Source organism: Aythya ferina (genome assembly GCF_964211825.1).
Source record: "Aythya ferina genome assembly, chromosome: 2".
Classification (NCBI taxonomy): domain Eukaryota; kingdom Metazoa; phylum Chordata; class Aves; order Anseriformes; family Anatidae; genus Aythya; species Aythya ferina.
Genome location: NC_140297.1, coordinates 53,965,282 through 53,991,543, shown reverse-complemented (window position 1 = coordinate 53,991,543; position 26,262 = coordinate 53,965,282). Strand labels below are relative to the sequence as shown.

General features: G+C 39.4%; 1 protein-coding gene across 7 annotated transcripts in view; it reads right to left on the bottom strand.

The window, feature by feature from the left end:
* TNS3 (tensin 3) overlaps window positions 1–26,262 on the bottom strand; it is a 247,381-nt gene that overhangs the window by 66,671 nt on the left and 154,448 nt on the right. For all 7 annotated transcript variants that reach the window (XM_084510046.1, XM_084510042.1, XM_084510044.1 and 4 more), the window contains one exon: window positions 7,791–9,050. In XM_084510046.1, the coding sequence (XP_084366172.1) occupies window positions 7,791–9,050 (1,260 nt within the window). The remainder of the gene's footprint in view (window positions 1–7,790; window positions 9,051–26,262) is intronic.

The following is a 26,262-nucleotide window of genomic DNA, read 5'->3' as shown; positions in this document are numbered from 1 at the left end:
ATTATCTCTACATGGTATTTTCATTTACTACCAGAAACCCCACCAAACTCATCTTTATGTAACTCAGCTCATGTAAAAGCAAAAATTATAATTTCTTTCAAAAACAGAGCACTGATTTACCTCTGACAAGCTACACACATAGCACTGAGTGAAAAAGCTCAACCACTGTTCTACATGGTTCATTAAGACACATCTTGCAACATTAAATAAACAAACAAGGATCATTATCTACTTCCTCCTGTTCTCAAAAACAATGAGCACTTAAGCCAAGACTTCATTTTGGACAGAATCCAGAACACCATTACAAGAGCAGCCAGTACTTTGCACAATTTTATTTATAGTTATGTGCCACATTTTGACAGTTCATTCAAATGCCAAAAGTGCATCAATTACATAAAAAATAGCTGCACATGCAAGTCCATATACAATCATATACATCCAGCTGTAAAAACTGGGCCAGATGTGCCAGTGAACCAGCAACAATTTCACCAAAAAAAATTTCGAAAGAGGGGATTATGAAAAACACTTCAGGGAATGACAACTGTGTTGAAGAACTTTGCTCAGTCAAGTTTAAGGAAATAGTTCACTTTTTTTTTTTTTATTTTTAAACAGTGAACATTCTGTAACACATACTGTCAAAAGATAAACTTGTCAAGGATACGTGTGTATAAAAGCCTCTGGGAAGAAGTGTGAAAGGGGTGGTAGCTGCTTATCTGCTGATTCTGCAAACAGTGCAGAAACATACAAGTGAACAGAGGCATGAATGTGCAACAGTGTGCATTCTCACTTCACACACATTTATTTGCCGGGCATTGAAAATAGGTACATGAAGTCTAAGGACATGGATTCTCTGAACACTCATGCTAGAAGGATGTAAAGGAAGACCTGGGAAACTACAGGCCAGTCAGTCTCACCTCTGTGCCTGGCAAGATCACGAAGCAGCTTCTCCTGGAAACTATGCTACGGCACATAGAAAATAAGTTGGTGATTGGTAAAAGCCAGCATGGCTTCACTAAGGGCAGACAATGCCTGACAAATCTGGTGGCCAGTTCTATGACAAATCTATGACAGTTATAGCATGAGAAACTGGCATCATCTACCTGGATAGTGCAAAGCATTTGACACTGTCCCCATGAAATCCTTGTCTCTCAACTGGAGAGACATGGATTTGATGGACAGACCACTCACTGGGTAAGGAATTGGCTGAATGATCTCACTCAAAGAGCTATGGTCAATGTGCAAGTGGAGATCGGTGACGAGTGGTGTTGTTCCTCATCAGTCAGTTTTGGGACTGGCACTGTTTAACATTTTTGTGGGTGAAATGGACAATGGGATTGAGTGCACCCTCAGCAAGTCTGCTGATGACACCAGGCTGTGTGGTACAGTCAACACACTGGAGGGAAGGGATGCCATCCAGAGGGACCTTGACAGGCTTGAGAGGAGGGTCTGTGTGAACCTCACAAAGTTGTACCAGGCCAAGTGCAAGGTCCTGCATGTGGGCTGGGGCAATCCCAAGCAGAAATACAGGGGAAATACAGCAGAAATGCTGGGGAAATCCCAAGCAGAAATGTGTGCTTGCAGCCAAGGCAGCCAACCATATCCTGGACTGCATCAAAGGAAGCGTGGCAGGCAGGCTGAGGGACATGATTCTACTCTACTGTGTTCTAGTGAGACCCCACCTGGAGTCCTGCACTCAGCTCTGGGGCCCCCAGCACAAGAAGGACATGGACATATTAGAACGAGTCCAGAGGACAGCCACAAAGGTCATCAAGGGACTAGAGCACCTCTTCTATGAAGAGAGGCTGAGAGAGTTGGGGTTGTTCACATTGGAGAAGAGAAGTCTCCAGGGAGAACTTATAGCGGCCTCAAGGGGGCCTACAGGAAAGCAGGAGAGGGACTCTTTGTCAGGGGGGTGTAGTGATAGGACAAGGAGTAATGCTTTTAAACTAAAAGAGGGTAGATTTAGATCAGATATTCCAAAGAAATTCTTCACTCGGAGGGTGGTGAGGCCCTGGAACAGGTTGCCCAGAGAAGTTGCACATGCCCCATCCCTGGAAGCATTTAAGGCCAGGTTGGATGGGGCTTTGTGCAACCTGGTCTAATGGGGCCCATGGCAGGGGGGTTGGAATTAGATGATCTTTAAGGTCGTTTCCAACCTAAACCATTCTATCATTCTATAATTCTAGAAACCAGATAATCCTACTACTCTCTCGTTATTTAACACTCAGTTCAGGCACACACACAATGCATCAATCCCATTCATCTCCACTAGTTTGTTATTGACTCAACTCCAATTAGTGGATATTTCCATTCAATCTCAGCGCAGTTCAGCCCTGATCTGCCAAATCCCTCCATCACACGTCAATTAATTCTCTCTTCTCTATATGCATTAGGTGAAGGACTGTTTGAGTCACAGGGCATATGGCTTACCCTAAAACTCGATGGTGTAAGACTGATCATCACTGATCAGTAGTCAACCACTGTTTTGGTTATGGTTATTTCTTCATCTCCATGTCAGCAAGCATTTCTTTGTGTTATCAATTACACCTCCTGTTGCTGAAGTAGTGGAAACAGCTACTTAATTGCCTTAGTGAGTATCCTGCTCAGGTTAATTCCATAAGACTACTCAGAGGTTAGGTAAACCATATCTAGTACGCCTGTGCTCTTTTACCACAGATTGCTAACGAACAAGGCATTACTGTTATTTTATGCGATCATTTACCTTAAATGATATGGTTTTGTGTTCTTTCATATATAGCATATTTACAGTCTTCCACTGAGGGAAATCAGTGTTAACAAATCTGGAGAAGATCTTCCCATGAAACTGTACATTAGTTTGCTCCCCAGCATGCAGGAATACACTTTTGACTTTACCAAACACAGTGAGTTATGTTTTTACCTGTTTTTATTTTTAATTCTAGTTAACATTTACCACTCAGTCCAAAATAGAGTAATTCTGCTGTTTCGAGGTATCTACCTATTTTCTCATACATGTATAGCTGAGAACAGCAGGTTGCTTTTTCAGTATTCAGTGATATGGCTAGAAGAATATTGTGATGTTTGGATTAGACTTCTAAATTTACTCTTTTGAAGTGCTGTGCACAATTTGAAACAAAATATCAGAACATCTGTGTTTTACAGTCAGAACTACAACTGCCATCTAGATTCAGAGGAGACATGAAATGATACTGGCTATTGCATCTAACCTATGTAACATGGAATTTTTCCTTGCAACTAGAATGCTCCGTTTCCATCAAGAGATGATGTATCAAGGGCAAAACACTCCAGGTCTTCCTCATTCTTAATATTCATTAATAGTCAACCTGCTTTTCCCCCAATTTGTTTTGTTCACAGTATGCGTAAATGATTTCTTATACAACAGCCAGGACAAGTCCAGATATGTAAATAATTCCTAAAGCAAGGAAAACCAGAATGTTCCCAGTTTCAAGCAGACGTGGCAGCATGCCACATACAGATTGTTTTACCTTCGGAACCATGGGCAGTTTTAAAGTCAAGTTCCATTATCAAGTGAATGGTACTTGAAAAACTCAAAATAGAACATTTTAGCACTTGACTTAAAGGCAAACTTAAAAAGTTATTATTATTGTAGTAAAGCTATACGAAGGAATATTTCTTTTAAAAATATTTTCTTTAATAAAATGCTGTTCTTTATGTTACTTACTTCAATACCACATGCTGAAGCACATGCAGAAAATGACAGGGGAATAATCCTGATCTCTCCAACTTTAGTCTTGGTGCTAATGCCCTAAAATACCAAACTGATCTGTCCCTTAGCTTTGCCCTAGCGTTAATCATAATTTCCTAAATGTGTTTAGTAACACGAAGGAATAACTGTGTTCCCCACAGTGAAGTTCCTACAGATCAGGTTCTATCAGGAAAATATCAGTATGCAGTTTCATGATACACCTATCTATGTCCTATCTATCTAAAAACTGCTAAAATGGTCACTTGCCTCCCTGCCTCTATCTGTGTCCTCAACTCTCTTTTTGCACACATCATTTCATGATCTGACACAGAAATAAACCAGAAGAAAACCTTCAAACCATCAGATGGACAAGATAATCCAGCACCCACCACTGCACAGTTGCCATATCAGACGCACAGATGAACAGAGCAATGCATACCCCCAGACTGCAGAAGCAAAGTAAGGCCACCCCTCTTGGGAATTGTCTGCTGCATTGCAATTAGATTAGACACAACAGCAAATTGCTTTGTTAATAATACTCAAAAGGATCAAAGAGCAGGCAAAGGACATTCAAAATTGCTGCTTATCACTCAAGAGCAAGAGACACAATTTTTACACAATGGAAACTCCTCTAGACACTACCAACACTAGCTGCAAACAATGGTCTTTAATCTTTAATGCACTCTGCTGCCTAAAGGTACTGGCTAAAGCCAAATATCTAAATCCTTACTAACCCTGCTCTCTACCTCTTTTACCAAAATATGTCATCCTGTGAGTTAGAAATCATTGCAAATGATGGTGGTATAGCTTACATCTCCAGATACCTTAACTAATAAACCCTTTGCACATACCTTCAAATTAGGAGCTGCAGCAAAAGAAAAGCACCCATTCAGTTTTGCTGTGTTCAAGGAAACAAACTATAACTTCTCAACATGGACCACCACCAGGAAATATCAGGTAAGAATATATAAGGCTTTTTGTAGCTGCCTCAATCAGATCTTATGAGTCTTGTAAGTTTTATACTAGCACCTTGTTTCAAAGAGACTACTAAGGCTAAAAGTTGCTACTCAAAACTGGCAACAGCGGCAGCATAAGGCCTTGAAAAATCCAAGGTAAATAGTAAAGAAAGCACTTAAGAGTTAAACTTTTAAAGGGTTTTTTTTTTCTAAACATAAATATCCTAAGTTACTAGAAATATGACTAGAATGAGGCCCATAAATCTCAATACGACAAAGCTAGCACTAGAGGCCAACACAGGCCTTCAGTCTTGCATTCTATATCCTGGATTCCACACATTTCAGGCTTTCTGCAATGCTTAAACTGTAGATGCAGTTCATTCATCTGTTTTTTGGCCCTAAAAATGCATGGGTAACCCTTTACTTGCCAACTTGCTCCTGAAGTCTCTAATGTCAATGAAAGGCTTTGTTATGAGCTTCAACAGAATCTGATTTCAGGAGAGTTAAAGTGTGAATGAAGTACTTCCTCCAAGCAAAAAATTAAGAAATGACTTAAAGATCCAAATAACAGTTTATTCTGGTTTTGCTAGACGAGGTATACCTAATATGCTGAAATAAAAAATCACACAGAGATACTCTGTGTGATTATAAAACTGAGCTGAGGTTGGATATGGCTGCACAGTTTTGGTGTTTGAGTTCAAAAACTGCACAACTGTTAGAATAATGTCAGGCTGAGACATCACATTTGCAGACAAACTTACCAACTAAAAATATTTTGTTTTGTTGGTTTTTTTTTGCTAACACAGAGTGCACTAAATTCCTTTCATGCTTGCAGAAAAGCTGCTTTCCAGCCTTCCATAAGGTGACCAAATTAAAGCATACTGGCATACTGGGCCCATTTAAAATTTGCCAGTTATATTTCTATTAGATCTCACTAGTAGGAGCACTGAATGCTGACCTGAAATATTTGGCCTAATTATCTACTATAAAAAAAAAAAAAAAAAAAAAAAAAAAGTAACAACAACAGCAAAAGCAGTGTCACCAAGTAATTTCATCTAGCTTTTTGAAATGGCGTATCAGAATTTCAACATCTTTTCTAACAAATTATAAAGGAAGACTTAAATAGTTATTGGCACTAAGCTACACAAAATTGAGGAGAAATTCTTAGGAAACCTAATGCATTTAGTAATTAGCCTTATATACCTTGAAGCCTGAGATCCTTATAAACTCTTAATCTTCGCTCTATTTGCCTTATAAGAAGAAAAATATATGATATAATTTCTTTTAAACACAATAACGTGGCCAAGAGAGATGTTAGCATTTCTAGAAATTAAAGCTGGTACTTCCAGCTTTGTGCTACGTTACATGTATTTTGTTAGCCCTGGAGGCCAAGAAAGAACTTTCTTACACTTCCAGGCTGCTGTAGCCTTATGCAGCAAATAAATCTGATATATCTGAACACTTTTCAGTGGTTGACCTGCTCAGAGTTTGGTAGAGTTCAGAACAAAATACTGGATGGAACACTGCTTGCAAGTACTTAATTAAATGAAAGTGCATTGGGAATCTTATCAATGTACATTAATACCTGAACTGAGGGAGCAATAGGACAGAGCCTGGCCTGTTTCAGTGGTGACAGGACAAGAGGCAGTGGGCACAAACTGAAACACAATGAGATTCCAACTGAATATCAGGATTTTATTTTTTTTTTTTTAATATTTTTTTTTAACCATGAAGGTGACCAAGCTTGTCCAAAGAGATTGTGGAATTTCCCATCTTGGAGATATTCAAAAGGTGTCTGGACATGGTCCTGGGCAGCCTGCTCTATGTGGCCCTTTTTTAAGCACAAAATTTGGTATACTACTGTATAATAAACAGAAGATTTCTTCTGCTGGAAAAATCTTGTTTTCAATACTTGTGTATCAGCTAAGCATTTGGAAAGATTCAATACAACTACAAACTGATTAATTTAATCCCGTAAGAGTTACAAAACATATACTGCATATTAAAAACAAACAGTGAAGCAGCTTACATATTTACTATGGATTTCTGGACTTCTTTAGTCCTCAGTTACCCTTCTAAATACAAAGTTGTAATTTCACCTCCTTTATGAGAAATCACTGTTCTTGTTCCTTGTGAGGCTTGCACACTAACAGAAACCACGTGCTGCACTTAGGCATGGTCACCATCAAATAGTTTGACATAACCAATTGGGCTTGAGCTGAAGCAGCTCATTTGTGTTCACAAGGCCACAGAGATGTTCTGGCATGCTGGCTGATCTTACAATCAAATCCCAGAGAAACAAGCAAATTTTTTATTATATCAAAACTGGAGGTAGGAAGAGGGAGAAGAGGAAAGTAAGGGAAGTGGATATGTTCTGCTAGAGGAATTAGAACACACAGAACTTCAGACCATGAAAGCAAGACCAGAAAAAGCTGGTCACAAGTTTCAGCTACAGCATTAATGAAAGGTTTCAGTTGTCTTATACAGAGATAGCAGATGGTAAGCAAGCACTGCAACTTCTGTACTTCTCAACAGAACAACACTTCAGAAATAATATGTTTTAAAATACCTCACTGGCAAAGATCACTATATTCATGAAAGTATTGTGCAGAAATTTAATACAAAAGCATTACGCTAAATTTGAAGAGCAAATTAACTTTTTCTCCTACCTTAAGTGGAAATCATAAATAATCATAAAAAATATATAAAAACATCAAAAAAATATGAAACATTCCACTACAGATACCTTTTAAAAATGTCTCATGTAGTAATGTAGAATTCACACAGGAATTCTGCTCCCCTATCCTCTTAACTTACAGCAGCAAAAAATGACAACTGATGATCTGCAGGTTAGAATTTGCTGAACAGTACTTTTCTCGTGTAAAAAGCAAGTATCCAAAGGCATTTAATAATCTTCAAAACCACATTTTTTAAAATCAGCGTGATTCCATAATGGACTGTTATATATCAGGATATCAGGAAGAACTCCTTGATAATCATCCTGAAAGTTTAATTCTTGATCTGAGGTCCTACAGCACCATATCAAGAGTAGATGTGCTGGGAAAAACACTTCAAAAACTATTCAAAAGCATTCAAACAGTATTGCCATACAATATTCAACAGCTTACCATGCTGGGAGGGATTCCTGTTTATGACCTCTAATTTCTCATGGAAGCCAGGGCTCCTGCCAAGCTCTTCCACACCCACATTAAGGCTGGTGAAACCATTTACTTGATCTGTGTCCCTGGTGACAGTGTTAATGCGGGTTGGGATAGGTTCAAACGTAGGGTCTAATTCCAAGATCAGCCTGTTCAGTTGTTCAATAGACTGATCAATATCCAAAGTTGGAGAAGCTGGCAAGTCCCCTGCATTCACTCTGAGATCCAGGCTATTTGCATCCCTCTGTGACACCGGCCCCAGCTTAAAACTCTCATTGCTAGCATGTTCTGCAGCTCCGGAAACACCTGGTATACTTCCTAGCCCCCTCTGCACAGCATCTCTACTACTGGGGCCGTGTGTTGGTGTGCCTGGAACTCGGGACTGGCTCTGGACATTGCCTGAATTCTCCACCGTGTTATGAATGCCAATCCGCATTTCATTCTCTGGGACAAAACCATACTGGTGAGCAGTGACCATCTGCTGCTGGCGAACCCAGGTCTGAGTAGAGTAGTTACTTGGGCCATAGGCTTGAGGCTGGGGTGAAACTGAAGGATTCCTTTGCAGTTGCTGAGTTGACTTCGGCTCAGTGCTTCCAAATGATCTCTCATAGAGGGGATCCACACCAATTCCCAGGTCTGGGGCAATAACACCGTGATGGTCCTCCCCAGTGTTACTTCCAAAGCCATCTGAGAGAAGGGAGTTCTGACTGCTCTTGTGGCAACTCAGATTCCCTAGGTGGGTAGATTGCTGCCCCTCTGATGAAGACAAAGTCCCAATGCTGTCCACACTGTGAAGATCATGATTAGGCATTTCGTCATCCAAAATATCAGTCTCCCTGTCCTTCAGTTTGGTGTTTCCATTCACATGAACCTGAGCTGGCACTATGTGGCGAGTCCCATTGTACTTGCTTCCAGCATCAGTCATATCTTTGGTGTTGCTGACAGAATCCTCCAAACCAAAGCCACTAAGTAGCTGGTCCAGTTCTGCCTTCTCTTGTGGGCTCAGCCCCCGTTTGACGCCTGGCACAAGGCGCTCCTCGGTTTTGTCTGTCCTGATGGAAGCTGTTGAGTGTCCCGAATCGCTGCTGACAGACAGAGTATGGTCACTGTGATCGGGACTGCTTGTCACAGGAACACCCTGAGCAACACCAGGGATGCTGCTGTCTGAAGAACTCTTCTTTCTTACTTTTGCATACAGACTGCCATCAATAGGACCTTGGGTATGCAGCACTGTGGAGAGATAAGAAAGGAAGAGAGAGAAAAAGACAAGGCATTATATAAGAGCATGTACGGTACATTATGCCATACCACACTCAGAAGTACTGCTAATACTAATGGTATTGTTTCTGCAAACCTCAATTGGCTCTACAAATTCTGTATCAACAAATAGCATTGTCTTCCTTCATTTTTCCATTTACATTTCAGTTTATAACAAAATTCTTGGTGTAAATATAACAAGCCATTCATCCATATTCTGGATGGTGAAATGCTTAATTGTGATCTTACCAGGCCATGATGAAATGATGTTCTCTCACACTGTTTTATGTCTCTACAAAATCTTCAAACTAATTTGAAGAACTGCCAGAACTTTGAGAGGCAGCTACCATGCACTCCATTCAGAGCAAGAATCATGCAATCACTGGTTCATTCATTTACATTTCATAGTCTAAATACACTATGAAAAATCATTTACTATTTTTTTTGGTGGTACAAGGGAACAACAGGATTTCAGTCAGAGCTGCAGTCCTTAGAATATACATAAGACCTCTTCAGAGAGGCATGCGTAAGCCTGTATCGGTTAAGACTATAAAATCTATATACATGTGGAGGTTGTGGTATGCACTTCATGTTTCCATTTTTAATTAGTGAGGCCATATTCCCTCAAGAATCAGAATGTAACTCCTTTCTCAACGATGAGGAGAAGAACCTAACATTATATCTGATCTCTGAGGTACCTGCTCCTCTAAAGTTTATGAATAGCAGCTCATAATAAAAAGAGGCTAGAACTTCTTTTTCTGTTTAGAACATCTTAGAAAAATATAGCAATTTTATAGGAAAACGCATCTACTTGGTTTACTAAGGATAGTTGTTGGGAACAGACAAATTCCTGCTTCCAATTACTTACACACAATTAGCACAGTTCAGTGACTTGGTTATGCACAGAACTGTGTGAGCCAGGTCTCACCTTCTTACAGGGCTAATGAAATCAACTGGAAGGCTTTGCTGAAGTAACCACTGGAATGGCTTTTGATCCTAGGACTGACATCCATGATCCCCCCTGCCCTGCTTCTTGCTGTCTACAGCAACTTGTCCCATATTCTTGAATCTTTCAAGCTGCAGCCACCATTCCTCATTCAAGTGTAATACATCTTAATAATTTTTCAATAAGCCACAAAAAAAGAATGCAAAACATACAGCAAGAAAGTCAAGAGCACCACAAATTAGAGATTAGACTTTCAGCCTCTGGACTGACAGCCTAGGTACAGACAGTCTGGACTGTCTGCGTGCTTTATCACATATGGAATATTTTAGACATTATACTTTACCACTAACAGGATTAGCAAACATATACTTTATAATAACATATATGAAATACATACAAAATGGGTAATTAAAATTGTTGAGAAAACTTTTTTTTGTCTGCCAGAAAAAAATCATAAACTTGACAAAAAATAAATAAATAAACATAATCCACAATGAGAACAATCTCTTCCATGTTATTTCAGTACTACCAACACTGGCAATAGATAAAACCACAGTACAATGAATAGCGATTTCCCTCTGGAGCATTTTAAAAGCTCAAGAGTTTATTTGAATCCACCTTTTTATCTAAACCATTTTTTCTCACCTCTGACTGCCAGGGTTATTTAAAATGCCATCTTGACATCATAGACCAAGGAAATTAAATTAAGTCCTAGGAGGCACATTCTTACAATGTATGGAGTAATACTTTATCAGATTTGCTTTTCCATCGTCCACACACATGACAAAGCTTAATTCAACTTCAGGTAGAGTATGGCTACTGGGCTTTTCCTCAATGATGAAAATGAACAGAATTCTATTTCTTACAAAAACCTGTAAGAGTAAATATTTCTAGCCAAGACAGCAAAATGAGTGGTTCTACTTCCAAAGGTTTTTTTAATGCTCATTTACAAAAGCATTTATATTAAGCAGAATTTTCTGAAGAACTTTTTCCTATTCATAGTTTAAGAATTGTTTGATAAAAAGAAAAACAGACCATTACAACTTAGGAACAGATAGGATTTTGTCAAAGGTAACCAACAGCTTAGTCTCCATCTGTGGCAGTTTCAGAATCAAAAGATTCACAGAGAAACCAATGTATCAACTCTAACACACATTTTCAAAATACACTTAAAATCGCACCACAGTGTTTTTGACTTTTTCTACAGGCAGAGTCTTCAATCAGTTTAAATGCTTATACATTGGAAGTTATAAGATAGGCTTAATAGATTTTAGCCAATAATTAAAGGACAGTTTTTTACTTTTTAGGGACTAGGTACTATGACTTGCCTATTGTTGACTTTTAAATTAGCACATCCAAAAGACCAAAAATATTCCTTTACAGAACAAGTCATCTGGCTAAGGGAAAAAGAAAGCAATTCCCCTTGCAATAGAATTTGTCTACAGGTGAAAGTAGAAGTTTCCTAAATTTATGATATAATGTGTAAATTCCACAGTGAAAAGAGCTGCTATGCATTAGGTCAAATATCAGTGTACAGGTATTTTTAAACAGTATTTATGAAAAAAAAATACTGTAGCTAAGGAAAAGACAGACAATTGACAATTTCTCAGACACTTCCACGCTGTGATTTCTCGTAAGTTCTCACTGCTGCTAGGACAATGAAGCACTCATGGAGCTTCAGCACAAAAGGACAGAAAAACTTTCATATGGCATTATTTAATACAGTTACCACAGTAAATTGAAAAAAAAATAAATAAGCAAGCAAAGTGGTAAGAGTAACTATTAGGTGGCATTTTCTTCTCTGTGTGGTTAGTTTTGAGTTTGAAAAAACAGAAAAGATAACACATAACACTGCTTTGATTTGAATACTTGAATATCCTGACACAAAACAGACTTGAAGATGTTACAGGTTTGAACTAGAACATGGTAACATAAATATAGCACTAGTACTCTTTCAAGAAATCTTGACTTTTTGATTATCCAAAGCTAGGCTATAAATCCTTCACACATGCTAGCCAGCCATAAATACCTCACTCCAGATGAAACATTTGAGCACACACATTTAGTTCCCCATACAAAAATGTTACATACAAAATCGTTCAACTTTTCAAGTACAATCAGAGAACCTAGGAAAGTGACAAAAAACCCTTCTGCATTTGCCTTCACTTGCCCTCCAAGTATCATTACACAGCGCCACAGCACAACAAAAGTCCAGATGAGAAAAGTGCCAGACTGCCAATGGACTGTTGATCTGAAGGTCAAGCACATCACATAAATATACTATATAATGAAGTATATATTTTAGATAGTGTGCATGTTCTTTTTTCACAGCCTTTCATAAAAAAAAGAGGTTGAAAAAGTTGGGGTTATTTAGCCCAGAAAAGAGAAGACTCCAGGAAGACCTTATAACATCTTTTCAATATTTAAAGGGGGCATATGGGAAACATGGGAAGGGACTCTTTATCAGGGAGTATAGTGACAGGACAATGGGTAAAGAGTTTTAAAACAAAAAAGGGTAGGTTTAGATTTGATATAGGAAAGAAATTATTCACAGTGAGGGTGGTGAGGCACTGGAACAGGTTGCCCAGAGAAGCTGTGGATGCCCCATTGCTGGAATAGTTCAAGGCCAGGCTGGATGGGGCTTTGGGCAACCTAATCTAGTGGAAGTTGTCCCTGCCCGTGGCAATGGGGTTGCAACTGGATGATCTTTAAGTCTCTTCCAACCCAAAACACTCCGTGATTCTATGATATTTGTTCATAATACCAGGACAAACTATTCAAATACTATAACCTTCAAAATACAAGGTATTTACTAACACCTTAATTTTATAGCTCATCTTTTGCTCGATCATAATTTTGGAATACCTCTGCACTAGGACTTTCCAACTTTGCTTTACCCTGGCTTTTGTCCATGTTTTTCCCCACAAAGTGATATCCAACTTATTTGCAAATGTGAAGCTTCATATATAGTGAATATTTTTGGACCAAAGAAAATTAGAAAATATACTCGCAAAGCATAAATTTATTCTCTTCACCTTGATAAATAATGGCACTGCAGAGGCCTTATGTATTCAGTACCTCTTCTCAATGCACAGCTCAGTCCCTACTCTCATTTTTCCAAAGGAAGTACCACTCTGTAAAACATGAGAGTAATGTAGCTGTCAAAAAAACATGGGAAGTTCACAAGGGTGGAGACCTAAGTAATTCTGGAATTTAGTTAAACAAATTGAAGGGGCCCACTTTCTTTCAGTCTGACTTCTCTTCCCAGGAGGTGCTCCAATACACTGAATTGCCCAGGCTGAAGTCTGGCAAAATCCACACACTGAATCTGAAACACACAGACACACCAGTATCAGGAGCCCCCTTATAAATAGCCTCAAAGCGAAGGCTATGTGAATATTTTCATTCCCATACCTTATACACAAAGAGCAACTTACATAAAAATTAGAAGCTGAAATACCAACACATACCCAATTCAGTGGCTTACATCCAAGTCCATGTTTCCTGGCAATGCCCTTCTTGAAATCCAAATACCTGAAGGCAGACTTGTGAGTAAAAAGACATTTCAGTCTTCCAGCCCAGCTTGTCCCCCCAGCTATCCCCTGTCTATTCACCACTTGTGAACACACAGACAAATGCAAGCCACCTATGTAAACACATATACCACAAATTCAACAAGAGCCATTATGACCCAGTCCACTTGAACATAAAGAAGGTTGTAAATATACAAACCTTTGCACACTGTTTCATTGTTCATGTTGCAGCAGGAAATATTACAGGAGATTTGGATGTTTTTTTTCAACCTCACAAATAAATATTTCTCTCTTCAGGCAAATATGGACAAGTCCAGAGTTGCATTCCTCCCAAGTTAAATCCTTTTCTGTGCATTTGTCTTTTCCTTTCTCCCTCCCTAACAAACACAGGCCCTCATGCCTTGCAAACTCTCCCCATACAGTTCCTATAAAATTAATACAGAAATACATGTGGTCTGTATTTCCAGCTCCTGAACCACAACAACACTTCTTACCTCTTTACTAGGCACATTCATGAACTTTCTGCAATAACCAATCAACAGCTCATTTAAATCAACTAAAACTCTCTAAGCAACTGTATACTGAGGAAATACAAGAGTTAAGGCAAACACTCCAGCTTAAAAAGGCAAGAAATGTCTCAACTCCTGCTGTTTGAGCTGCAGATGCTGTTCCTGCTCGTGGAGGTAAATAAATGATTGTGCTAAAGAAGCATGAGACTTCTATTAGGAGAAAAAGCAAATGAAAATGTAAACACAAGGGAGGAGCGGGAGGGGACAATCAGGTTCAGTGAAATCTGAACTCCCAGAGGCAAAGAGGAATACAAATGCCTTGACTGAAAAGGTAATTCAGTATACAAGCTATTTCCTTACACTGGTCCTTTTCTCAGTCTATTTGAATATCTAGTGAAGCCAAGCAGGTTTCAATTTTCAAATCATTTAGCCACACATTCATGATTGCCTTGCAATTGCCTTTTTCCTGGAGCATGCAACTTTTAGAAAATATTGTTCTTCTGTATTGAACAATCAGGTCAGCCACTCGCATCACTGAAGTCTTCAAAAATTGTGCGTTATTGGAGTTCTCAGGCAAGAAAAACTTTCTGGAAGTCCTGTGGTGATTGCGCTTATTTTTATGTAGCAGCTGCTGCTCTCAAGCTCCCACACGCTGGCAGGCATTGACTCCTTCTCTGTCTCTGGAATGAATCAGCTCAAACTAGGGGGAGCAAGCCTGTTAGTTACTCCTTTAATAACAGCTGTATCTCACCACATGGCAGCCCACAAACTTCTGCTCTAAATATTCAAAATGTGTGCCTGCATCACCAAAAGACAGCCATGCCCCTAGACAACATTCAATTTTTGTTTAAGGGACTTTCAATTCTTTAATGACTTCTCATTTGAACAAAGGATAAAAGTAGCTCTCATATTCACAAAATACATCTACCTATTCATTGATTATGAAAGAGTCAGAAGTTAAGTTCAAACCCAATTCCAAAAAGTACACGCTTTCCTGTTCATGTGTTGCTGTTCTTACAAATCTGTAAATGGCTGCACATTAAACTAGTCAGGAGTCTGATAAAAGACACAAACCATACACACAGGCTATGCAGACAGCACTCTCTGAAAACCAGAGAACTGTCTGTCTGTTCCTGGATTACTAGTAGGACAATACAGAATCTTTGAAAACTTCTGAAATTTACCTCAAAAATGTGAAAAGAAACAAAAAAAAAGGCATATTCAAAACTCAATATAAATGGATTAGTCTGATACAAGATGCAACTTTTGTTTTGGTCTCACTACATTTTGTTTCACTGTGAGAAAAGAAAAAAACAAAAATACGATGCCATTCCTTGGTTCAATTGCAGGCCTCTTCTGCTCTTTTGTAAGGCTACAGTTTGTGTGCTGGTGATCTTAAACCCTTAGCAGTCAGCAGGCTCGAACACAGAGCTGCAACACTAGTTAGAGTAGCAGAAGAAACCTGGATCAGGTAACATCAGCTCTCAACAAATTAACCTCTCTTATGGAGAGTTTACTTGCAACTGATTAATTCAGACAGACCTGTAATGCTGCTGTAATTTTATTGTCTTAGATGGACAGCTTTAGTGGTACTCCACAAAATCACAGCAAGAATGCTTTGGGAATTCAGGCAAGCTCTGAACAGCTAAATGTCTGTAATTGGAATTGTGTGGCATTATTTTTGTAATGGAGAGGTTGCAGGGGTGATTTCTCTTATAAGGGACCGAGAGCTGCCCCAAGTCTGATTATAACCAGTTCCCGCAAGTTCCAAAAGGAACATGCCAAAGGACAAAGCTGAGCCAATGAGCAACACTGATTACACCTCTGTGATAACATATTTAAGCAAGACTAAAACAAAAACCAATATAAAAAAACACTGCAGCTGGAAGAGAGGAATGAAAATCAGGTTAGAAACAACTCTGCAAGCACCAGGGGCAGAGAAGAAGGAACGAGAGGAGGTGCTCCAGACACTGGAGCAGAGATTCCCCTACAGACTGTAGAGAAGACTAGGGTGGCACATGTTTTTCCCCTGCAGCACGTGAAGAACCACAGTAAAGCAGATACCCACACTGCAGCCCATGGAGGACCCCATACCAGAGCATTTGTTTATATCCTGAAGGAAGGTGTAGCCCCTACTCACACAGAAGTAGGCTCCTGGCAGGAGCACGCAAGGGAGCACACACTGGAGCAGGTTTTCTGCCAGGAACCGTGGCCCATGGGCAACCCACAAGGGTGAATTCTGTTCCTGAAGAACTACATCCCATGGAAAGTATCCATACTAGAACAGTTCTTGAAGAGCTATAGACCATGGGAAGGACACACATTGGAATAGTTCATGGAGGACTGTATCCCATGTGAGGGAGACCCCATGCTAAAGCAGGGGATGAGTGTGAGACAGAAGGAATACCAAAGACAAAGCGTTATGGGCAGGTTGTAATCGCCATTCCCCATCTCCCTATACCAGTCAGGGGAAGGAGGAAGTAGAAGAAGGGACTGAAGTTGAGCCTAGGAAGAAAATGTATGTGTGAGTGGGTGGGTGTTCTCACTGTTCTGCTCTATTGTTAATTGGCAATAAATTAAATTAATCTTTCCCAAGCCGAGTCTGTTTTGCCCATTACAGTAATTTATAAGTGATTCTCCTGTCTTTACCTCAACCTATGGGCTTTTTTCATCATTTTTTCTCCCCATCCAGCTGAGGATGAGTTAGAGAGCACCCTGGTGGGCACATTGCAACTAGCTGAAGTTAACCCACCATGACATTGCCATGGACATCATAAGAAAGATGGTCTTAAACCACATCACTCAACTTTTTTTTTTTTTTTTTTTTTTTTTTCCTGATGATTTGTCTGTATCAGTTCCAGGCTTCCTGGGCCTCATGACTCTGCAGTACTGAGCGTTTCTGTTTCTGTACACAGAATGTACACATCTGAGGATATTCAGATTACTGGGTGTGCCAGTCAGGTCCATTTCAGGTACAGGACATTTAAATTCTGCAAGTTCTATGTTTTCCAATATAGAGCTCTTTAAAACTTTTATGCTGACTATCAGAGTACAGATGATGCCTGATCTGGCACTTGGATCAGCAGAGAAGGGTCATGCAAATGAACTGATCACAATGAACTAATAAAAAGTTCATGGGGGGGAAAAAAAAACAAACAAACATGGATCAACATTTTCAATCTGTATCAGGTTAGGCCTTCACACTGTCTAACTGTGGTGCTTTCTTGAATTTGGAAAGCTAAAATCACATTTAGTGCAACTCTCAAGCCGTGATCTAAGAAGCAGGCCTGAGTCATTAAATCTTACAAGGCTGCAGGATGAATTCTTGGTTCATAAACTTCCATGTGGAAATCATGTAATCCATTTTTAGAAAGTTTTGAAGACAATTGTATTTTGAAGATAACACAATGGACTGGAGAAAAAAAAAAAAAAGAAAAAATTATGAAGTCATTTTCTACCACTGTTTTTTCCTTCCCCTGACTATCCAAGACATCCAAGCAAATGTTGACATTCATATGAGTATTCAATTTTAAATAACTATTTTTCCAACATGAAGTAGCAGTAAGTCAGTCATCAGGAAGCTGCTTGGTTTGCTATGTTTGCCTGTCTTTAACAGAAAAATAAAAAAGGATGAAGAAAATCAGAAAGAGGCATGTACCACAAAAATCGCGACACTTGGAAAGGAAAACAGCCAAGAGAGTTGGTGGTAGGAAAATGCTAACAAGCAGGACCATCGGGCTCACATGAGGTCCTTAAAGCTTAAATCTTTTGAGAAAAAAAGGAGGGGGCATCCAACACTTTACAGAATTCTTATCATTAGCAAATGCTAGTGTACATTTCCCAGCCACTCATAAGGGTCACATTTGGACTTCAATGATTTTACTAGTACTCTGGAGTTAGAAAAAATTGCTTCACAAAGCACAGTTCTAGACCAGAACACACACATAGAAAGCACAATGCACAAGGGAGTTCAGTGTACATATGCCTGGCTGCAGGCAGAGAGAGGGAACTTAATTGCTTCTCTTTCTGATCTTAGGACAGTCACAGAATAAGCAAGCAGGAAATCATAATTTGTACTAAAGTATTTTCAGTTCATTTATTTGATTCATTCTTTCATTCTCTGCTGCTGCCATACTAACTCTACTGCCAGGCAAGTAAGCTGTTATGAGAAAAAAGATAACTGATACCTAAACCATAACGAGAGTTATTTTTCCTTGCCTAGTGAAGCTAACAGGTAGGATGTCTCATTGTCTTCACAAGAGAGAGGCAGAGCTGTTCAGGAAGCAGCTGCAGGGAGGGAACACACAACTGTGGCAGAGATTTGCCTTTCAGGACTCTTTATTTAACCTTTTAAGCAGACTGTAAGGTCGGGTTGAGAAGAGCTTCTTCCTGAGGTATATGTGCATGGAAGGAGATAATTATTTGGGCATTAATGTTTAAATTAATGATATTAATAACAATAGACTGCAGTTGACGTGACTAAGAAATACGCAGATGTGAGAAGGTAAGTGCAAGTATGCTCAAGAACCCAAGGTGAGAAACGCATGAAAAAGCAGTGTTATGTGGCCCTGAGATAACAGCTGTTGGAAGTTACGTAAAGAGAGAACATTACCCATAGTCACATGTGTTATCTTCCTCCTAGTTTCTGATTATCTGAATCCTTCTGTGCTAAAGAGAGGTCCTTTGCACAGTTTTATAAAAACAGAACTGCAAAAGATAGCTGAATGTACCAGAAATGCCCATTAAACCACTTGAATTTTACCCTCTGCTCTTTGGGTCTGAAAGTCTAATTACTGCCTTGACAAGTGGCTAGTAAATAACATGCTTGGTATAAGAGCACTGCCTACCATCAAGATATGATAAAAATTAATTGGAGGACATAACAAAAGCATTTTTAAAAGCAAATAATTGGCTCTGCAGTAGCTTTGAAATTACTTGACGTGGGCAACCTCTGCTTCAAATAAAGCCATGGAATTTTAAAGATAGTGATATCGGGGTGAGGGGGAGAAACCTTCACAGAAGGAAAAGCAGAAAAGTTACTGGAGTGCATAAAAATAGGATTTGAAAAAATAAAATGAGGACAAAGGAGTTCATAGGAAAGAGGAATGAAAGTACAGGCAGTAAGAGGCAGGAGGCTAATGGAGAAAAACAGAGGCCTGGGGAACCCTTCTTCTAATCTGTTCTTGTTTTCAGACATAAAAACTTTCAAATTTTTTATTTATTTATTTATTTTTAATCTTAGCTATAGCAAGCCTTCTCTGATAGTTAGCATCGTTTGGGGCTTTTTGTTTTCATTTGAGACAAATTTAACTTAAGCAGGACATACAGATTGTATCTAACAAAATCAGTGTAGGTAAAATGCACCTAATTCCTCATTTCAGACACTGACCTATTGATATGCTTACCATCTGGGTAAAACCAAAAATATTTTTAGTGCACACAGAGCTTGACAGGCCAAGTGAAGCTGGAGCTCAGCTTAGCACTTAAGTAAATATGCAAGACTTTCAAAAAGGTGTTCAGGATTCCTCAAGACATACTCTTAAAGAAAATAAGTCACTTTGAATCAATAAGCCCTTTGAAAGTCCAGCCCTTGACTGCATTTATCTATCATCTGCTAATTGACCTATCTAAAGTGCTATGACTTTTTGTTGTTGTTGTTGTTGTCATTCAATAATTATATAATAACAAACAAACAATCAAGAAAAACATAAACATGGACATAAGAGATTACAGACTGGAATGAACTTAGTTAATCAAGCACAATCTTAAAAACACCTGCATGAACTTGACTCATTCCTTAACATACAGAGGCAAAGAGTATTTAATCCATGTATTTCTGTACTGGTTTAATCAATGCTCTAATAAAGGAGGATCAAAGGGAGAATTACAGTGTACCTATTACGGCACAAGTGGAAATGAAAACTTGCAATCCTGTGTTTATATTCAGTATTACTGGCATACAAAACAAACCACTTTATATTAATTTATCTCCAACTTATTGTTGGTGTTTGCACTGGGTTTACATAGCAAGGTTTTGGTAGCCAGGGGCTGCAGGGGTAGCCTCTGTGAAAAGAATCCAGAAGCTGCCCCATGTTAAATAAAGGCCAGTTTCAACCAGCTCCAAAGGGACCTGCCCAGAGCTGAGCCAAGTAAGTGATGCTGTTTGTGCCTCTGTGAAAGTGTATTTAACAAAAGGGGAAAAAAAAATAAAAATTAAAAACTGCTGCAAAACAGCAGCTGGGAGAGTGAGGAGGGAGAAACAGCCTTGTAGACCCCAAGGTCAGTGAAGAAGGAGGGGGAGGAGGTGCTCCAGGCACCAGAGCTGAACTTCCCCTGCAGCCTGTGGGCAGGACCATGGAGCAGGCTGTCCCCCACGCAGCCTGTGGTGTACCACGGCAGAGCAGATCTCCACGCTGCAGCCCATGGAGGAGCCCCCGGTGGAGCAGGTGGATGTGGCCTGGAGGAGGCTGCGGCCCATGGAGAGCCCCCGCAGGAGCAGGCCCCAGGCCGGAGCTGCAGCCCGTGGAGAGGAGCCCACGCAGGAGCAGGGGGCCTGGCAGGAGCTGCCACCTTTGGGGAACCCATGCTGGAGCAGTTTGCTCCTGAAGGATGAACCCCATCATAAGGGCCTATACTGGAGAAGTTTGAAGAGCCTGTGGGAAGCCCATGTAGGGCCAATTCTGGAAGGGCTGTATCCCATGGGAGGGACCCCACGTGGAGCAGGGGCAGAGAGTGACCGTGAAGGAGCGGCGGAGATGAAGTGTTACAGACTGACTGCAACCCCCATTCTGTGTTCCCCTGCACTGCTCGGAGGGGGGAACATAGAAAAGTGTGGATGGGGGAAAGGTGTTTTTAGTTTGCTTTTAGTTCTCACTGCTTATCTCCCCCTTTCCTTTTGAGGAGGGGGAGTGAGAGAGCGGTTGTGGTGGAGTTCAGCTGCCCAGCTGTGTAAAACCACCACAGTCTCATGATTAAGAATAACCAAATTTAAAATAAGAAATTATAACAGTCCAAAGAAGAACATACAAAATGTTAAGAAATATAAGACATAAGCTTCCTCAAAGAAAAACAATCAAAAGCAAACATTCCAAAGCATTTCAGATTTTGTTTCAAGATGCCAGCATTTTATAGGGCAAATTTTTCTATTTTCTACAAATGTTTTTATTTTGCACCGTTGAACAGGAAAGAGGGAAAATTGTTGTAGGACACCTTGTTATCCCCACCTTCTAACAAATCTCTCATTGTCTCAAAGAATACTGCATCCAGCTGGTGACTAAAAGCTGGAATTACCTTTTATTCACTAACAATTTATTTTTCAGCTTCACTCATCACAAATGGCATCAAACCAGCTGTTTTCTTTGGTAGGCATCTGCATTCCTTTTAAGCTACCACAGCCAAGCAATTTTGCCTCAGCCCTTGAGTTTTGCAATCCTGAAAGGCCCCTCCGGGAAAACACATGTTTAACTGCATGAGAGGGCACCTCCCTATTCAATAGCTATTTACTTTGGGTTGAGAAGGAGAAAAAATGGCGATAAAAGTCAAACACCTCTTCTAGTCACATGACATAGGTGCATACCAGAATGTTGTTGATTGCCTACCTGGTGACACTTCGCAGACACTTTTTTTTTCTTAAAAGAAAATTTGTGGGAGCAGGTCAGTGTATAAACTGCTAGAAAATTTCTTATACAACAGTCCAGAGACATAGGAATTTGAATTCATTTTGCCCTACCCTATTTAGCTTGAATTAAAAACATCCTTTTGTTTCCAAAATTGTTTCTTTTCTAATTAGCAAGCATTATTAGCTAGCCAAGCCAGTTTGCTAGGAAACAAGCAGCAAGGTTCATAATAGAAAGATGGTTCCAGTCTTGTAAAGACTTGCTGAAAGTCCTGCTCTTGTCATTTTTAGCAATTTGTAACATGTGCTCATGTTCTTTTCTTTCCACAGGCTGTAGAGTTGGCAGACAAAAGACCGCAGTGGGATCTAGCAATCATTAGCAGAAGTGAAATGTCTTAAAATGGAATACTGAAAAAGAATTTTGTGCACTTTTGTTGTCAATCCACTTAATTCAGTTAAACAAAACAAATAACATTTTAGACAATTATAACCCCTTTGATGCTATCAGTTTTATTCATCAGTAAAACAACAAAAAAAAACAAATGCCAACACCTTATCTCAACAAACTGAATAGTAGACATAAATAGCAGTACAGCATCCCAGTCACACACATCCCATGGTCATCACCTTAAAACAGAGTTGTTCCTTCATGGTAGATTCATTCTCTCTAGAATAACCTTAGTGTGCTATTAGGATATTGAGAATAAATCTGAGATAAAGCAGCTTTCGACACCGCAAAAAAACCACAGCAGTCATCTTTCCTTTTAATTACTCATATTCCCTAGCAAAAGGAGTTTCTGCTCTTTGGCAATACATATAATTTTTATTTTAATGTATCTGATTTTATTTTCAGAACACCTCAAAGCCCAGGCTGTACTGGGATCGTCCTGTGATTTCCACACAAAATAATGGTTCCTATCCAAAAGGGGAGTTGCATTTTCAGCAGATTTTAAGTGTTTGTTTTAACAATATCATCTCTTACCTACTGTATAAATAATCCTGAAAATGTATTAATGTGAACTGGAAAAAAAAAAAAAGTTCTATTAATACATTTTATTAATGTATTAATCAAGGAGGGGGAAGAAACACATGACACAATACAGTGAGTATAAAGCACATGAAAAGTTTTCCAGGAGGTAGAAGGTGGGAACACTTATTTCCTTCAACATTCCCTTCCCATAAAAATTACTTCATCTTTATTTACCACTACTTTCCCTCTCCCTTTGAATACCTCCAAAAATATCGCAAACAAACTAAATCTCCCAAATTCAATTTAAATATAAAGGAGTGTATATGACCTTTGCAATCAAAATGAAGACAGTGAAGTGTGGCTGAAAATATGTGAACTACAAAACTCCTGAAAAACATGATTATCAACTGGAATGAAAACACATTTAAATTTCTTGAAATAATAGAAGGTACTATTCATTTGTTACCACAGGTTGTAAATTTCTGTCAATGCAGCAAACGAGAAACCTTCTGTAAATCTACAAATATATCCTTTATGGTACTTGCTGCCTTAACACTGCAAAAATAGGAGTACTCAGCACAACCAAAAATCATTTCTGTTCCTACCTGCCCACAAAATACATTTAAGACTTGATGAGTACCATGACTTTAAAACCACAAGAAAACCAATGACAACTATCTCAGACTTCTACATGGCAAGAGGAAGATGTTTCAGTTCTTGTGGTTTCAAATCTTACAGTCAGCTGCAGGGTTTTAAATCCACATAACAGAAGTCTCTGTGCAAATGTACTACTTGAGGAAGAAGAAGTTTGATACAAACTCAGAATTAAAAACTAATAAAATCTTCAATTTATTATGGAGGACTATTAGTGCAATATATAACAGACAGTTCTCAAGTGATTTAAGAGAAACAGCATTTATGAAACAAAATTCAACTAATTTATTGCTTCCCAATAGTCAAAATTCCTGTACTGTTAAGAATAAGGGATAAAGAACTAATTCCAAAGAGCAAGCTAGCCTTTCCATATTCAATCCAAGCATACTCAACTTTATTATCATCACAGGGTTTAAGGTTACTTAAAAAGCAATCGTTTCTGTCTGCAATACTGTATTACACTAATAAAATAAGATAGACTCATGGAATCATTAGGGTTGAAAAAGACCTCCAAGATCATCTGGTCCAACAATCACCCTACCACCAATGTCACCCACTAAACCATGTCCCTAAGCATCAGGTCCAATCTCTCCTTGAACACCCCCAGGGACAGTGACTCCACTACTTCTCTGGGCAACCCATTCCAATGCCTGACTGCTCTTTCTGACATGAAATACTTTGAGTACCTATTTATTTTTTCATGTCCTTTCATCTCTTGTTCTTTTGCTAACAATGCCGAATAAGTGTAGGATTGCAAAAGAGATAAACAGCTTTCTTTTTCACTATTTTTCCATTTTAACACACTGAAAATAGCTTGGAAATAGCTGTTACACACATACCTACAAAGGAAACCATGTGCACTTCAAAGAGTTTGGCTGTAGCCTTTCTGGCCACCTTGATTTGGAATTTCAAAACTCTTTTTGAAATGAACAAGGTGCATAACTGCAATACAGGAATACTGTCACCTTCATGTTATTCCTACTGAAATTCCCATAGAAAGCAGGCAGAAGTAAAACTGTGAAGTCCAGTTCCTACAAAAGGCCAGGAGTAATGGAGTGGATCTGAAACAGGCACCCCATGAGACCCGTCCACATTTTAAACGTGTCACCACTGTCAGGCAGACTTCCAAATGCACCACATCCTATATCTGAGGTATGAAAGAGTTTCTTTCTATGACTTCATGATTGTAGCTAAAAGATCCACATGCAAAGCTTCTTGACTTTGCTCACTGTCTGGATATGATATTAGCATCTCCTGTTAGTGGTCTCTCACCTGTGGTGAAAACCAGGCTTCAATACAATCTTTTAATGCAAAAGCATGATATTGAACAACTGCCGCAAACCATAAGAGAAGTCTGTCCTGTTGTAAGTCCTAAGTAAAGGAAGACCTAAGCAAACTGTGTTTACCTTGAATGGCAAATTAGGTTTACCTTTGTTTTGAATACAGATTTCATCCTTAGGAGAAAACATAGCTGTTCCCTTGTGCATATGTTTTAGCCACTCTTGATCTTTTGCCAAAACTATGCAGAGACAGATGCTCTGCCTGCAATTCCATTGTTGAGTTCCATAGGTTCACATTTATCCTGCCTCTTAAATGTTTGCTTGAGGAAAGAATATCTGGATACATCTCATGTTTTTATGGTGCATTCTCTAGCTTCTCTAGTGACTTCTCTACAGATGCATAATAAATTTCTCAATATCCATGCCAACATATCATATTTATATTGCATCTCAGGTAATTGAAAATATATCAAGCACACAAATTACCAAAAAAAAAAAAAAAAAGCCTATTAAATAGCATATATGACTTCCAAACATCAGGAAAACAAGGTAATTGTACTTTTGAATGGTCTATGATGAAGTCTTCTATATAAAGTCATTAAGATATGAGCAACGTACTGTTCTGTATGTTCCAACAATGTGCTGCCTAAACATTTATCTCTGCTTTCAATTTCCTGTACTGATGTAGCTACTTATAATACAACGCATGAGGATGGGAAGGTCAAATCTGTCTATCCAATGAATCTTAGCAGCTAAAATATTTAACATCAATTCACTGTTTGCTGACAGTTATGTTTACACAAAGTAGGGGATAAGAAAGGAAGCACATGCCACAGAAACATCCTGAGCACTGCCTCACTGCCTCCTAAAAGCACAGGATCAGGCAATTCCGAAATATCGGAAATCAGGCAGGCAGGGCAGAAGGCCAGCCTGGCTGACCAGGGATCTTCTTCTGGAGCTTAGCCATAAAAAGAAATATGTAAGGCTGCTGGAAGCAGGGTCAGGCAACATGAAAAGACTACAGGGTTGCTGTTCGCATTTATATGGAGAAAATTCATGCAGCCAACGCCCAATTAGAGTTGCAGCTGGCCAGGTCTGTGGGAGACAATAAAAAGGGCTTTTTTTTTAATACTTAAACACAAAAAGGAGGACCAGAGAAAACATAGGTCCACTACTTGACGGGGCTGATCACCTCACAAACAAGGACATAGGCAAAGCAGAGACGTTTAATGCCTTCTTTGCCTCTTTCTTCAATGCCAATGATGGGCTTTGGGACCTCCTGTGCCCTAAGCTGGACAACTATGATGGTGGGAATGATAAACTCCCAGTCAACCCTGAACGTGTGCAGGATTTGTTGCTCCACCTGGATCCATACAAGTCCATGGGGCCAGATGGGATTCATCCTAGGGTACTCAGAGAGCTGGCTGACGTCATTGCTGGACCTCTCTCAATTATTTTTCAATGGTCTTGGGAATCTGGAGAGGTCCCAGTAGACTGGAAGCTGGCAAATGTTGTGCCAATTTTCAAGAAGGGCAAGAAAGAAGACCCTGGTAATTACAGGCCTGTCAGTCTCACCTCAGTGACTGGTAAAATTATGAAGATGATCCTTGAAGTTACTGAAGCACACCTGGGGGACAATGTAGTCATTGGTCATAGCCAACAGGGGTTCACGAGGTGT